Below are 16,490 nucleotides of genomic sequence, written 5' to 3'. Positions count from 1 at the left end.
TTGAGCTTCACCTGTCACACAATTTAGACGTGTTACGCAAAACAGATTCCCATTCGGTAGCCGAGGAAACAGGTATTTTAACCCAACAGCAGAGGGTTTTGCAGAATTACTTTGGGGCAGGGGAGAAATGCCTTTACGCCCCGGGGTGGGGGTATCCTTAAGGGATACCGTGAGGCCGGGAACGGAATCCCTATGGCCTGCGGCAAAAACAACCACCTGGACGGCCCAGGGATCGATCAGCCTCAGTGTAAAGAAAGCCACAGACCTCTCAAGAAAAGGATCACCAGGTCTTGGACCGCCCCAGACTCTGAGAACAGAAATCAAAAGGCAATTCCCGCGTCTACATGTACTTAGCAGAAGGCAGAGCCATGGGGTCTCCTTGGGGTCCACGCAGGGGCGCCTGGGCGGAGCGTGGTGATGTAAGAGACGTGACGCAAAGGCGTAGCGCGACGCGGTGACGCACGCCCCTTTGTTGGCTCAGTAGCGGTAGCAGCGGCCGTGGAGGTGGCGCTGGGGACTGTTTTCTCTCGGAGGCCGGAGCAGAGCCGCGTCTGACTGAGGCGGGCAGCGAGAGGTCCCCTCGCTCCCTCCCTCCTCCGCGCCCTCCCCGCCGCCGCCAGCCACCAACTGCCAACCGCCGCGCCCGGGGAGGAGCCGCGGCCCGCGGGGCCGGAGGCAGGCCTGCGTCCGGACATCCACCGGAGCCGGAGCGAGAGCCGGGGCCTCGGCGTCCCCGCCCTCTCCCCTCCTCAGGGCCAACGTCCGCCGGCCCCTTGCGCGTCGCGCCATGGACTCGGACGAGGGTTACAACTACGAGTTCGACGAAGACGAGGAGTGCAGCGAAGAGGACAGCGGCGCCGAGGAGGAGGAGGATGAAGACGAGGACGAGCCGGATGATGATAACCTGGATCTGGGCGAGGTGGAGCTGGTGGAGCCCGGCTTGGGCGTCGGCGGGGAGCGGGACGGACTGCTGTGCGGGGAGACGGGCGGCGGCGGCGGCAGCGCTCTGGGGCCGGGCGGCGGCGGCGGCGGCGGAGGCGGCGGGCCAGGGCACGAGCAGGAAGAGGATTACCGCTATGAAGTGCTCACGGCCGAGCAGATCCTGCAACACATGGTGGAATGTATCCGGGAGGTCAACGAGGTCATCCAGGTGAGGGGGGCTGCCGCGCCCGTTTGGCCGGGCCGACCTGGGGAGCGAATTGGGGCGGCCCGCGCGGCCCCGAGGGGCAGGCCTGGGCCTGGTGCACAGCCCGGCGCCGCGCCGCTGCCGCCCGGCCTCCCTCGCTGCCTGTGCCGGGCGTAGATGGTGTCGGAAGCCGACTTTCGCGACTGAGCCGGGAGCCGGCTGCGGGGAGGCGCTCGGGGGGCGGTGCTTCCCCGGTCTTGCTGATGCCTGAGGCCTCTTCGGCCACTGAGCCTTGGCGTGCTGGCGGCGATTGCCCGACGCTGGCCGGGCGTCCTTCCACCGCCCGGTCCGAGGAGTGCCTGCAGGGGCGGGGCACAGGAAGGGGTGGGGGGGGGGGTGGTGGAGAGCCGGGAAGAATTACTGTCCTTTTAGGAGGGTTTCCCTCCCTTCTTTCTCTCGGCACTTTTTGGAATGGGCGAGGTAGACATAAGAGCAGCTCGGTGTACGGTTGCCCCAAGTGGGCACCAGTTAATAAAGAACCAGATATCCTTGGCAATCTTAAGTGCCTACTTAAGGGTGGGGGAAGGGGACTGTTTCTCGGAAGAGGTGCTGATGGGCCATCTTTTCCGATGGCGAGGCGTCTGCTTACATATTTTCAAGTCCCTGCTGTCAGTTTGGACACCTTACTGCTACTTTCCCCTTTTGGTAGCATATAACTTGCCTGAAGCTGTTGGAGTAGTTGCTGCAGATTGCATCCTCAGCTCTGCAGGAAAAAACAGCGACGCGCAGTGTAATTGTCTAATATTGGACAACACTCTATTGTGAGTTAGGACACAGTTGCAGTTACTAGCTTCTGGACTCGCCTTTCTGAAAATTCCTGTTTTATGGTAAATTAGGTTTTGTTCAAATTGATAGGCGCATCTCATTAACTTTCCGTGTCTTAATTTTGTATTTATTTTTTTTTTAAATGTCGAGGGTATGTAGTGATGAAGGATCCAGGGGAAGATAAAAAAATTAAGCTTTGATTGATTGTAACTTTCAGATGCATGGAACGACTTATGTGAACAGTAATTTAGTGACTTCTTGCATGCCAGTCATTACATTTGTTAAAAAACAAATTAGTAAAATGTTACTACTTGTAGAGTTTTCATAATTAATGGATTGTGGAGGTTTTGGCTAATAAGCAGCATTGTTTTTTGCAATCAGTTTTGAATGAAAGTGCTAAAACAGTGGATTTCTCGAACTTTTCTGTAGATAATACAGTTTAAGAAAGAAATTGAAGAGTTAAAGAAGTTTTATTGATTTTCCCCCCAATCCACAGAATGACAATTGAATTCTGAGAACAGGAACTTTAATATTTTGAAGTTTTTTATTTTCTAGTTTCTTCTTTTTAAAAAAAAAAAATCTGGGAATTTAGTAAAACTTTGTAGTAAAACCTTGGATACAGGTAATTTTTCTACAGTAACAAATCTGATATATTTTAATTTATTATGTAACTTCTGGCATTTTGGTTAGCTTTTTAAAAAACCTGATATATAACTTTTTGACTTCTTTTTAGTCTACCTTCACATAGCTAAATCTCATCCAACTTTCCCAGCTTCTAGATGTGTTTCATAATCACTGAAACCAAACCTTACAAGTTCTTAATGTCACTTCTGGAACAGAAATGAAGCTAATGCTTGCTTATGGCATCCTTCTTCCTTTTTCAATTTATGGGAGAGAAAATAAATGTTGATGAGAGGAACTACTGACAACTAGGGAGTCTTCTGGCTGACTTTTTATCTTCTTTCCATGCCTGGGCTTATTTGGGTTTTTTTGGTCTTCCTTATTTTATAGATGCTCTTAAATAGTTCTTGGACAAGTATTCTTATTGTATATTTTTAGTAAAATAAAGAATAGAATGTATCCTAGGCATCTATAAGTCTGTACCAGGCCTTGGTTGCAGTTACTTAATGCTTACAGATTTGGAATTAAAAATTTGTGGGTAATAAGTGCACGTGCTAAGAAAAACATTATGCAAGAATTTTTTTTTTTTTTTAAAAAGAAAATAAGCTCACCTCTTGGAAAAATAAACTAGATTATAAACAGCAGTTATCCTTTTTGATCTCTGAATAAGCTTTATGTAAATTTTTAAAACTGACAATGAGATCATACTCTATATTTTCACTAAAAAGCAGGCTATAAAACCTACCTGAAAGAATCCCTGGACAACTTTCTGTGTCACTAAGTAACTTTTCCATTTAAATTACTTTGTCAGTCCATTATTGACCGCTGTTAGTCTTTTTGTGTTCTGTTTTCTTGTTTTTATAAACATTATTGGGAATGGTTTTATAGAGAAATTTTTGGTTTCTTTATGATGAGTTGTTGGGTCAAACCCAAACCCCTTATTGTCAACTAAATTCTAACTCATTGCAGCCCTGCTGGACAAAGTAGAATTGCCCTGTAGGGTTTCCAAAGCTGTAAATCTGTACAGGCTGCTGTACACTTTTCAGCTGCACACTTAATTTCTCTACCACCACTAGCACTTCTGTATTAGTGTATCATAATTTTTCCTACTAATTAGTGCTTGGTTCATATGATTATTTTTTAATTCCCTTTTCTGATCATGGAGGAACTGATGAGATCACACAGGTTTATTAGACCTTGTTTTGGTGGGAGGATTGCTGCTTTTTGCTCGTTTTCTTACTTTGGAGGTGTACTGTTGTCTCAGAACTAATCCATGTCTGACTTCAGAGGCAGAAAATTGTCCAGGAGGAGATTGTCCATCTTTCCCCTGCGGATTTAAAGGAACAGTTTAGATATTTCCTTTTAAAAAGGTTGAATGTGAAAACAGATTTTAAATGCAATAGGTTAAAGTCATTAAATTTTTACTTAGTTCACATTAAAGAGTTTGTTAATTGTGAAAATTTAAAACATTCTACTCTCTTAACATACTCAGAATGAAACCAGATATATCAGTAATGAATTTGGAAATACATTTGTAAAAGGGTACTAGGCTTCAGTGTTTACACCTGTAGTTTAAAGAGACATCTAGCTCAATTGGCATGGCATACTCCATAAAGGAGCTGTGATGGCTTAGTGGTAAGGAATTGTGCTGCCAACCCAAAGGCATACTGAATCCATCAGTCACTCCACAGGAGTAAGTCGAGTAATCTCTTGTGCAGTTAGTGCTTCTGAAAACTGACTGGAGGGAGGGTCAGCTATGAGTCATTTCTGACTGCAGAAAAGACACTCTTCTGTAATCTGACGTTAGTGAGTAGTTACTGGAGTTTTAAAAGCTTACAATCATCCATTTAACATAGGGGGAAAAGTAGAAGGAACCATAGCCTCCACTGTTAACCTTAGACCAAAATAGCAAGAGAAAAATTTTCTAAGAGAAAAATTACTTTACATTTTTGGAGACTAGAATGTGCAGATCCCTATGGAAACAATTTTTTTTAACATTTTATTATAGTTTAGTGAAAGCTTACAGAGCAAATTGCTTTCTTATTCACTAAGTTATGCGTTTTGTTTCGTGACATTAGTTACAACCCCTCATGGAATAGCACTCTTCCCATTCCTCCCTAGGTTTCCTGTTTTCATTTATCCATCTTTCTTTCTCATCCTTGCTTTCAGAACTTTGTTATGGAGCAAGAGCTGCCCTTTTGGTGTCCTATGGTTAGTGGTTCAGAAGAGCTTATTTCTTCTAACAGTTGTTACTTTATAGGCCTATTGTTTGGCTGAAAGGTGAACACTAAGAGTGGTTCAATTCCAGGTTTGAAGCATTTCTAAAACAAGACCTGGGGCTTTTTTTAACTGATGATGAAAACTTTAAAATATTTCTTTCCACAGATACAATCTGTTACTGTATATTTAATTTTATGAGGCCCATGTGTTTACATTGTTGAAACTCAAAGAGAGGATGCCGTTGATAATTATTGGTTAATGGATTAGGTAAGTTGGAAATAGAAGATGCAGTAGTTGGAAAATGGACTCGTTGGTAGAAGCATAATGGAGTTTTGCAGAATCAATTACCCATTCCTTGAAAATAATAAGGATAACTGTGGAACAGACTTTCAGTTATTTATGTGTAAATTGAAGTTGAAGAAAATGAAAAGTCCAAAAGAGTCAAATATCACCTTAATTTAGAAAGCACATCAGGAACAGATTTGATGCCTTGAACACTAAAAATGATTAGATGACTTATATGACGATATCAAGGATGTTACACATGGTTCCTCAAAAAGAAATAATAATAATAATAATAAACACATAAAAAAAAGACGACTAAAATGGATGTATAAGGAACTCTGAAACTTGTTCTTGAACATTGAGGAGCTAAGATGAATAAAAGAAATTATTAAATAAAGAGCTGAACAGATGATTATTTTTTGGCCAGCTCGAGAAGGCAGAGTATCATGAAGTGTGTAGAAACCTGGAATTCTGAAAAACAGAAGGGAAGAATATCATCAGCATTTCTCAAGCTGAAAAGAATTGACAGAAAAATAATCAAGTTTAAGTTGAGATATTGACAGATTCCTGGAATAATGTATGATGCAGAAGGCATCAAAAGATGATGAAAGGAATACACAGTCACTGTGCCAAAAGAATTGGTTGATATTCATTCATTTTAGGATGATCAAGAACTGACAGTATTAGAAGTTGTTTAAGCTTCACTGAAGGCATTGATGAAAAATGAGTCAAGAATTGTTAGAATTCCATTTGAAATATTTCTTCAACTAGATGCCCTGGTTTGTTTTTTTGATGCTAAACCTTTTATCTTTGGGGTCTCAAATGCCATAATGACTGCCCAGGGTGGACAATGTTTGGTGGAGCTACCAGTTAAGACAGGTTGGAAAGCAGGAGTGGCACCCACATGCCTCTAGAAACTCTATGAACTTGGAGAAATGATAGTTATATAAAGGCCTCAGGTCTTTTGTTAATTGAGTCGCTATGAGTTGTGTGACTCGAGAACAGTCAACAACAACATAAAAGCTATGCCTAAATCAAAAGCTGTTATCCAAACAGAGCAAGGGGATATACAATGGATTATAATCAAGGAAGATGTACATTAAGACTGTATCCTTTCCTCATGTGTATTCAGTCTATATGCTGAATAAATCATTCAAGAAGTTAGACTATATGAAGAAACATGTGGCATCAGAATAGGAGGAGATTGAGGAAGCAGTGGAATGCTCCCAGATGGGAGTTTTTTGGTGGTGAGAGTCAACGGGAATGCTTGATTATGGAGGAATGTGGAATGATGGAGCTCATGGAGTTTGAACTTTGCCTTGGTTCTTCAATTTGGTTGGACCGGAGGACTGGTCCTCGGGTCTTGTTTTATTTTTGGTCAAACATGCTTCTAAGTGGTATAGCACTGGTCTGTCCATTTTCTGTACAGAGGTAACTCATGGTTGCTGTGATGCTGAACATTGTGACATTGATGTGTCAAATGTGATAATGGTTGCCCATGGACAGTGTTTGGTGGAGCTCCCTAACTAAAACAAGCTTGGAAGCAGGAGTGGCATCTACTTCCGAAAGAGCTTGCCTCCAGAAATCCTGTGAACTTAGAGAAACAATGAAAGTTATGTAAGTGTTCAGGTCTTTCATTCATAGAGTCACTATGAGTTGTCTACAACTTGATGGCACTTAACAACAACATTCATTTTAGGATGATCAAGCACTGACGATATTAGAAAGGAGTTGTCTAAGCTGCACTGAAGGCATTGGTGAAAAATGAGTTAAGAATTGATGGAATCCCACTTGAGATATTTCTGAAACTGCTGGACATCCTGGTTTATTTTTCCATGCCAAAAAATTTGGAAGATTTGGCCAATCCAATAGAGGAGATTCATATTTGTGCCTATTCCAAAAGTGATCAACAGAATGCAAAAATTGCTGCTGCTGGTTGAGTCACTTGTGACTCATAGCAACTTTATGTGCATTAGCCGTGAAACCTAATCTATCTTGTGCAAATCTCATGGTCTCTGACATGCCTGCCCTCACTACCCTTGTAACTGAATCAATCCATCTCATCGAGGGTCATCCTTTCTTGTGCTGTCCCTCCATCTTACAAGAAGGATGTTACTCTCCAAAGACTGATCCTTCCTTGTAACATGCCCAAAATATGCTTCACATTATCTTTTTCTCCAAGAAGGAGCCTGGTTTCACCCTCTCTAGGACGAAGTGTTTTTTCTCTGAGTAGTCCATGGTGTATTCAATACTCTTCTCCAGTACCACAACTCAAAGACATCAGTTCTCTTTCTGTCATCCGTAGTAATTATCCAGCTTTCTGATGCATAGTCTATTGCCTAGATCAGGTGTACCTTAGTCTCCAGACAGACATTGTTGCTCTTCAGTATTCTGGAGTGGTCCCTGACAGCTGAGTTTCCCCAAAGCAATTCATCTTTTGATTTTCTGGCTACTGGTACAATGGGTGTTGATTGTGGAGCCAAGCAAAGTAAAGTAAACAAACTCAGTATCTTCATTATCTATCGTAATGCTGCCAGTTGGCCCAGTGGTGAGGATCTTTATTTTCTTGATGTTGAGATTTGAGATTCAATCCATATTGAAGGCTGCAGTCCTTGACCTCCTGCAACAAGTGCTTCAGGTCCTCCTCAGTTTCAGCAAGCAGGGTTGTGTCAGCTGCGTAATGCAGATTGTTGATGAATCTTTTTCTAATCCTGTTGCCACACTCCTCATAAAGCCCCAGCCTTCCAGATGATCTGCATATAGATTGAAAGAGGATGAAGATAGTACATATCCCTGGTGTACACCCTTCCCAACTTTGAACCATGCAGTGTTTCCTTGCTCTGTTCTGATGACTGCGTCCTGGTCCAGGTATAGGTTTTACACAATCAAAAGGTATGGGATTCTCATTCTCTCAGAGTTAGGCACGGTTTGTGGTAATGAAGCGCAGATAGACATTCCTCTGATACTCTCTGCTTTCTGCCAAGATCCATTTAACATTAGCTATAATATCCTTAGTACCATGGCCTCTTCTAAACCCAGCCTGCACATCTGGCAGTTCTCTGTTATTGTGCTGCTGCTCCGTTGTTTTTGGGATAATTTTCAGCAGAATCTTGGTTGCATGTGGTATTGATGATGTTTGATAATTTCTGCACTCTTGGATCACCTTTCTTTGGAATGGAAACAAATCTCTTCCAGTCACTCAACAAGGTTCTCCAGATTTCTTGGCAGAGCTTGGTGAGTGCATCCAGGCATCGTCTGTTGAAATATGTCAGTTGCTATGCTGTCAATTTTTGGGGCCTTGTTTTTTTGCCAATTCTTTCAGAGCACCTTAAACTTCTCCTTCATCACCACAGCCTCTTGCTCAATATCACACAATTATTTCTGAAGAGACTTTAAAAATGTTTTATGTAGGGAGCTCTGGTGGCCTAGTGGCAAGACGCTGCACTGAAATCCCAGAGGTACACAGTTCAAATCCACTAGATGCTCTGCTGAGAAGGAGGGGGCAATCTCCTCCTGTACCAGTCAGATCTGATTTGACGGTACATGTAAAAATAATACAATAAAAATTAAAAAATGGTTTATGTCTATGACCGTTGTATATAATGATTGCTCATGTTCAGGTCTTAGCTGGTAAGTGACTACTTGAAAGACGTTTATCATCTGTGTTTTGTGGAATATGCAGAGGCACCTCCCTGTATAAATTGTTAAAATTGTAATAAAATAGAAATTTTAGTTATTGTATGCCTGCAGAATCTGTACATAGACCTGGAAATAATTCAAACAGAACAAGAGGATACTTCGTGGATTAAAATCAGGAAAAGTACTTTGTTTTCTGGAAGAAAGTAACATCAGGAGCCTGCAGTTTGCCTAGGACACCACCTTGCTTGCTGAAAAAGAGGATTTGAAATGCTTACTGATGAAGATAAAAAATGACAGCCTAGGGTATGTATTATACCACTGCATACTAAAAAAACTGTCTCATTCCCATTAAGTCAAAACTGACTTACAGCTGATCCTCTGCTAGATATTTGGGAGGCTATAAATTGCCTTTCTCCTTTGGAGTGTGTGGTAGATTTGAGCACCAGAGATTTGACCTTTGAATTAGCAACTCCCTGTAGACTTTGTCACCAGACTCCATACACTTTTGCATAAAGGAAACAGAAATCCTCACAACCAGATCAGTAAATAGTAATAATAAAGATGATGATGTCAGGGATTTTTATTTTTTTTTTAAATTTTGTTTCACAAAATCAGTGCCCATGAAAGTCAAGACATTAGAGGCAGATCTACTCCAAAGACTTCAAAGGGTATAAAAAGTGACACTTCTGCCCCAAACTGTGGTACTCCAGTAGTCTCACATACTTGAGCTCTCCCTAAGGCACTTGATTCAAATCCACCAGTTGCTCCCTGGGAGAATGATGAGTAGTCTTCTCTCGTGCAGTTTAAAGCTGAAAACCCACTGGAGGGAGCCAGGAGTTTTCTGACTTAATGACACACAATAACGATATAATGCTTGTGAAAGCAGAACAGTGACTAAAGACGACGGAAGAATTGAGAACTTTGAATTATGATGATGTTCAGGAATATAAAATATACCATGGGCTACCAGAAAAATGAACAGATTTGTCTTGTAAGAGGAATTGATAGCTTTAAATTATGGTGATGTTCAGGAATATAAAATTAGACCCTGGACTATCAGAAAAATGAACAGATTTGTCTTGAAAGAGATAGTAGCTACGTGCTCCTTAGAAGCAAAATGGAGAGTCTTTGCCTCATGTCCTTTGCACATGTTGGGAGGGACTAATCTCTGGAAAATGACATAATGCTTGTGATAAAATAGAGGGTCAGCAAAAAAAAAGGAAGATGTTCATTGAGATGAATTGTAAGACGTTCATTGAGATGAATTGTTACTGTGGCTTTAACAATGAAATTAAATATAGGATTGTGAAGATGGTACATTGCCAGAGAATGTTTTATTTATAGGGTTAATAACATGTAACAGCATCACTATGTTAAATTTATTTTTTAAAAACAGTAGAGGTGATTTAATTATGAGGAGATAGGTAGTATTTCTGTTAGTTATTGACTTGAAAGTAAAACTTCATTTTATTCAAGAAGTTACCAGTGTAAACTAAGGTAAAGTGAGGAGGACTTGTGTGGATCATAACAAGTTGTGCCTGATACTGAGAGGAGTGGGAGTCCCAGGTCACCTATTTGTGCTGATGTAAAACCTATACCTGGACTGGGAGGCTATTGTGTGAACAGAGCAGGGAAACCCTGAATGATAGAAAATTAAGAAGGATGTGTTCTTGGTTGCATTCTCTCTCCATACCTATTCAGTCTAATGCTGAGCAAATTCCTCGAGAAGCTGGACACTGTGAAGGGAATTGTGGTATCAGAATTGGAGGGAAACTCTTCAGTAAACCTGCATTATGCAGATATCACACCCTTGCTTGCTAAAAGTGAGGAGGACTTGAAGCACTTTTTGCTGAATATCAAGGAGTACAGCTTTCAATAGGGATTGCATCTCACTGTCAAGAAAACAAGAGATATCACGGGTAGCATCATGGATAGGTGACTGAAACTGTCAGCTGCTTCATCTTGTTGGGATCTACAGTTACTATACCCTTGGTACCAGCAGTCAGGAAATAGAGACTCATTGTACTGAGGAAATCTGCAGTTAGGGACCTCTCCAAAGTATTGAGGAGTAATGACATTTTTTTTGTGCATCTGAGTCTTTCTGGTCACTTGCTATGCATCTGAGTTGGATAATGAGTAAGGATGACATAAAGAATTGATGCCTTTGACCTGTGCGTTGGAGAAGAACACTCAGCATCCCGTGGACAGCCAAAAGAACAGACAACTGGAAAGGGTGAAGCTGAAGTGCTTTTTGAAGGCAAGAATGATGAGAATTTGATTCACATACTTTGGGCATGTTGCTAGGAGGAACTATTCCTTGGAGAGGGACATGGTGCTAGGAAGGGTGGAGAAGACTCTTGACCAGGTAGATTGATGAGGTCGCAGCCTCAGTAGGCTCTTCTCTGTCAGAAAGTGTGAAAACACACCCATGTTTATCCAGGCACAACCTAAGTGCCCATCAACAAATGAATGGATAGAGAAGCTGTGGTATATTCACATAATGGAATACTACGCTGCATTGGAAAACAAGGAACTCTTGCAATGTTATTAAAAATTGGTGACCCTCAAGAACATTATGCTGAGTGAAATATCCCAGTCACAAAAGGACAAATATTGCATGATGCCACTGTTGTAGATTGGGACTGACCTCGGGGTTGGGGAGAGACTGAGTAAGATGGGTTCAGTAATGTATACTGCACTGAAACAGGAGGGAGAAAACTGTTTAAAAGAGAGAAGGAGAAAAAAAAGGCAATATAGGGCGTTATGATTATCATAAGAGTCCGGAATGAAGGTTGCAGAGTGGAGTATACTCGGGGTGGGAGTGGGGCGTGCAGGGGGATTGTTTACCAATGAAGGAATTTTTCTTATACTTTTCAAAGAGAAGAGCGAACTGGGTCGGGGGTGGGAGGGAGGGGAGAAAAGTGCAACAATGAATGAATGGAAATCGAAAATCTCTGTAAACGTTCATTGAAATTAATAATAATTTTAAAAAGGTGTGAGGATGGCACAGGATAGAACAGGGTTCAGATCTTTTGTTCATAGGGTCGCTATGAGTGGTACTCAACTTGATGACACCTAACAACAACAGTGTATTACAGTATATTGGTAATCACTGGCATGATAATTTACCTAATCAGTCATGTTGCCGTCTAGTAGGAACAGATGCCAGCAGATTTTCATAGGCTGAGATTGCCCTTCTTTCTCTTGAAGTAGTTGGTGAATTTGAACTGTTTTTCGTGGCATTGACAGTACAATTCCTTTATCTACTAGTCTTCAGAGTTTAAATTTACATAGTAGAACCTTTTTTTAGACATGAAATTAAAACGTAAGGGTTAAACTACTAGATTGGTCTGATTTTTTTGTATATTAGGTATTTTCTTTTTTACAAATACTTCATATTTTTTGGAATTGGAGATGCTAATTTTTTTCCATTGCATTTGATTTAAGTGTGAATATTAGGATTAAATTGGTAAACTTAATTGTTAGCATGTTAGAATATGTATATGTATTAAAATAGTTAAAATTTTAGATTTCTTTCTCTTGAACTTTTCCATCCTATTTCTTTGAACTAAAAGTTTAAAAATGGCATTTAAATACACACCCATGTTTATTGCTGCTTTGTTCACAATAGCAAAGAGTTGGAAACAACCCAAGTGCCGATCAGTGAACTAATGGATAGAGAAGCTGTGGTATATTCACACAATGGAATATTATGCAGCACTGTAAAACAAAGAACTCATGAAATACACGAAATGGGTGACCTTGGAAGACATAATGCTGAGTGAAATGTCTCAGTCAGAAAAAGACAAATACTGCATAATGCCACTGTTCTAGAACAGGACTGATGAGGGAATAAATAATCGACATGACATTGATGAAACAGATGAGAGAGAACTGTGTAAAAGGAATATATGATAAGGTATTATTGGCAAGACAAGAGTCCAGAATAAGAGTTGCATAGTACAGTACTGGGGGTGGGGGACAGCATAACAGTGAAAGAACTTTTTTTTTCCCCAAAGAAAAAAGTGAACTTGGGGGGGAGAGGGAGCAGAGAGGAAAATATGCAACAATGAATGACTGGAAATCCAAGTTCTTTATGAACTTTCATTCTTAAAAAAGGTATTTAAATTACTGGATTGCTTATGATGATAGTCTTGATTAAGAAACTCTAGGGATAGGAACTAGCATCTGTTTTAACAAATCTGTTAGGTAAAGCTGATGGAAGCCAAAGTTGGAGAACCACTCATTTACTTGAAATACTTTATTTGTGTTATGATTAATAATAAATTACTACAGAGGTGGGTTAATGAGTTCTTAGGTTGCTAAGAAACAAAAAAAAAATCAGGATTCTTGCAAGGGTGATTATAGGATTGAAAGAGATTTGTCCCAGTGTTCTGTAGATCAGTTATTTCAAACTTTAAAACAAGGTATAGTGATCGTTCTCTGAATTGAAGCATTTGAACTTTCTTTGCCCACTGGATTAAATAATAAAGTGCAGAGAGTTTTTTTTTATTAATAGTATGGGAGGGTATAGAAGCTCTGGGATACGTAAGTGCACCTGTGTAGTACAATAGTAAACATTGAATGCAATATAAGAAGATTTTTCTCAAGGGATTTTTGACCTTTCTGATTGAAAACACTCAAAGCTACTAGGTCAGTAAGTAGTTTAATTAAGTGCTAAGTAGATAGTAATAGGGTATTCATGGAAGAGCCATCTGTGAGCGTTGTCTGCAAGATAGCTAGTATTGGGAGGATACTTGAAGTGGCTGTGAGATGCCTATCTGGTGCTTGGCTACAATGTTGTAGAGAATAAGGTGTTTCATATTAGGAATAATGGTAGACTGAGGCCATCAGATCAAATTCTTTATATTGAGTTTGAGTTATGATAGCTACACATAATCGTGACCTCTTGTCATATATTACCTGATAATTTGTTAGGTGCTATAGAGTCAATTAATAGCAGCCTTGTGAGTAATAAACTTTGCCCTATCCTGCTGTGCTGGACAATGATAGAGATTTGACTACCTTGAGCTGTGGTGTTGGAGAATAGTATTCAATATACTATGGATTGCGAGGAGAACAAGTAGGTTTGTCCTTGAGAGGATGAAACCAGGCTGTTCCTTGAAGGCAAAGATTCTGAGGCTTCTTCTGACATACTTTGGGCATGTTGCAAGGAGGGACCAGTCCTTGGAGAGGAACATCATGCTTGCTTAGAAGGGTACAGGGATAGTGCAAGATAGGAAGACCCTCAGGTGAGATGGATTGATACATTGACTGGGTTGAGGAGGGTAGGTGTGTCAGAGACAATAAAGTTGGAATAGGATAGAACAGGTCTCAGGGCTATTGCTGAGCAATTCCATACCACATAACAGCAACAAACAATCTTGAACCATTCTCAGTGATCTCTAATACCTTATTTCTTATTATTACGGTTTCAATCCATCTTGTGGAGGGTCTTTTTTCCCTCTGATCTTTACCTTTGCCTTTTTCCAAATACTGGTCTCTCAACAATATATCCAAAGTATGTGAGACTTAAATTTCACCATCTTGTCCCTAAGGATCACTCTGGTTGCACTTCCTCCAAAATGGAGTTTTTGTTCTTTTGACAGTACATGAAATCTGTCATTTTTATTCATTGTCCAATTTTGAGATACATAGGAAGCACTTAGAAGACGATGAAATGAATCAGGTCTTAGTCTTTAAGCTAATATGCTTTTTAGCACTTTGGAGAGATCCTTGACAGATTTTTCCAAGTGATAACCTTCTTCCCAATTTTGGGGTTTTTGTAAAAGAAAAAGAAAAACCCAAACCTTTTTTTTTTATTCCTTGTACATTTCCCTCCTTGCCTTTCTCCCTCTCCTACTCCCTCCCCTCCCCCTTAATCTTACCCCAGCCCACCCTGCAATACACCCCTTGTTCTCATACATTTAATGCACAATCATATTTTCTTTTGGACAGTTCATCTCCTCCTCTGTTCGAATGCATTTTCTAATTATTTTCCTCCCATTCTCTTTCCAACCCCTCATGTCTGTCCTATCTTGTAACAGAAATGTTATGCAGTATTGACCTTTGTGACTGAGATATTTCATCTAACATAATGTCCTCAGGGCTTCCCCATATTCTGTAATGGTTTACTATTTTTCAGTGCTGTATAATATTTCATTGTGTGAATCCATTCTTTTGTTGATGGGCACTTGGAAAATCTTTGAAGCTCACTTTCGTGACTTTTAACTGGCCTCAGATTTTCCTTGGCTAGTTAGTTGTGCTGTCAACTCAAGGGTTGTTATGTTAAGTGCTGTCAAGTCGTAGGTGACTTATAGCGACCCTATGAACCAGAGTCCTCGACACTTGCTAGTGTGCCTTTCATCCTTTCTCCAGGTTCATAGGGTTTCCGGAGGCAAGCTGTTTATGGAAGTAGATGCCACTCCTGCTTCCAAGCTTGTTTCTACCAGGGAGTACCCAAACACTGTCCACCATGGGTAACTATTACCACATTTGACACATCAGTGTCACAGTGTTCAACTTCATAGCGACTACAAGTCACCTCGGTGTGGCAAGTGGACGCGCCAGGGCTATACGACCTAGAAGACTGTTTGAACAAAAACAATGAAAAACAGGCCTTAAGGCCGCAGATTAGAGTCACCCACCTTTGGCTTGGTAGCATTGCTTTTGGTCTTCTAGGCCAGCTGGTCTCTCTCTGTGTTGTTAAGTGCTCAAGGGTAGATAGTTTAAATCCACCACCTACTGTATGACAGAAAGGTGGGCAATCTTCTTCATGTGATTTTTTTTGTTGTTGTTGTTGTTGTTTGCCTTCAAGTCGAGTACAACTCATAGCAACCCTGTGAGCAAAAGGCCTGAAGCCCCTTTACAACTATCAACATTTATCAAAGTTCATAGAGTTTCCGGAGGCATGTTGTTTATAAAGCGGATGCCATTCCGGCTTGTAAACCTGTCAGTATGTTATTGTTAGTGCTGTTCAGTCACCTGCCATATATAGCAACCTGTATACAGCAGCTTTGAACCCTTCCCGTCCTGAGCCAGTCTCCCTAATTCCGACACGTTAACTCCCATTGTTCTAGGTACTGTATCAATCCATCTCATCCGGCGTTTTCATCTCCTATGCTGTCATCCCTTCTGAGCATGTTGTCCTTCAAGGACTGATCTCTCCCATCCACGTGCCTGAAAACCTGCTTGAGTGTCACCTATGAGTCAGTTTTGACTTGATGGCATATAATAACAACAGCAATTGTTGGCCAATCTATGGTGGCCTGCTCTTCAAGGAATTGAGATGTCACCAAAGGGAAACCAACTTTTTGGCAGTTCAGATCTACCGGTGACTTTTAGGGGAGAAAAGGGGAGTCTTCTGTGTGATTTACAGCCTTGCAAACCTATAGCTATCCAACTCAACAGCAGTGTGGAATTGTTAGCCAGAGACATAATTTCCTTCTGAGTCTTTTATTAAGACTTTTCACAACACATTACTTTTTCTTCCCCCTCTGGGGAAAAATTTGAAAGGAGTACCCAAGAGGGAAGCTACAGGTTTTTTGTAACTTAATGTCAGAAGTGATCTCATCAATTTTCCATGTTTTCTTTGTCTAAATAAACACACCTCACACCCCGAGTGAAAGCCATTTTAGAGGCTGGCTGCTGTGTGTTTGTGTGTGTGTGTGTGCGCGCGCGCGCGCGCGCGCGTGTGTGTGCGTGTGCTCACATATGTGTATGCTGTCGAGTCAGAACTGACTCATAGCTGACACATTGGTGGGATTCTAGAGGC

The 16,490-nt window shown here is 41.2% G+C and overlaps 1 protein-coding gene across 1 annotated transcript in view; it reads left to right on the top strand.

Moving 5' to 3' along the window:
• The first annotated feature begins 475 nt into the window (after positions 1-475).
• Positions 476-16,490, top strand: part of ARIH1 (ariadne RBR E3 ubiquitin protein ligase 1) — a 120,145-nt gene continuing 104,130 nt past the window's right edge. Inside the window, exon 1 of the mRNA XM_006888325.1 lies at positions 476-1,150. Within this exon, the coding sequence (XP_006888387.1) occupies positions 788-1,150 (363 nt within the window). The 5' untranslated portion in view covers positions 476-787. The remainder of the gene's footprint in view (positions 1,151-16,490) is intronic.

Source organism: Elephantulus edwardii, unplaced genomic scaffold, assembly GCF_000299155.1.
Source record: "Elephantulus edwardii isolate Elephantulus edwardi_28Jun2011 unplaced genomic scaffold, EleEdw1.0 scaffold00066, whole genome shotgun sequence".
Classification (NCBI taxonomy): Eukaryota; Metazoa; Chordata; class Mammalia; order Macroscelidea; family Macroscelididae; genus Elephantulus; species Elephantulus edwardii.
The sequence above is the reverse complement of the archived record's forward strand: the minus strand, read 5'-3'. Positions and strand labels throughout refer to the sequence as shown.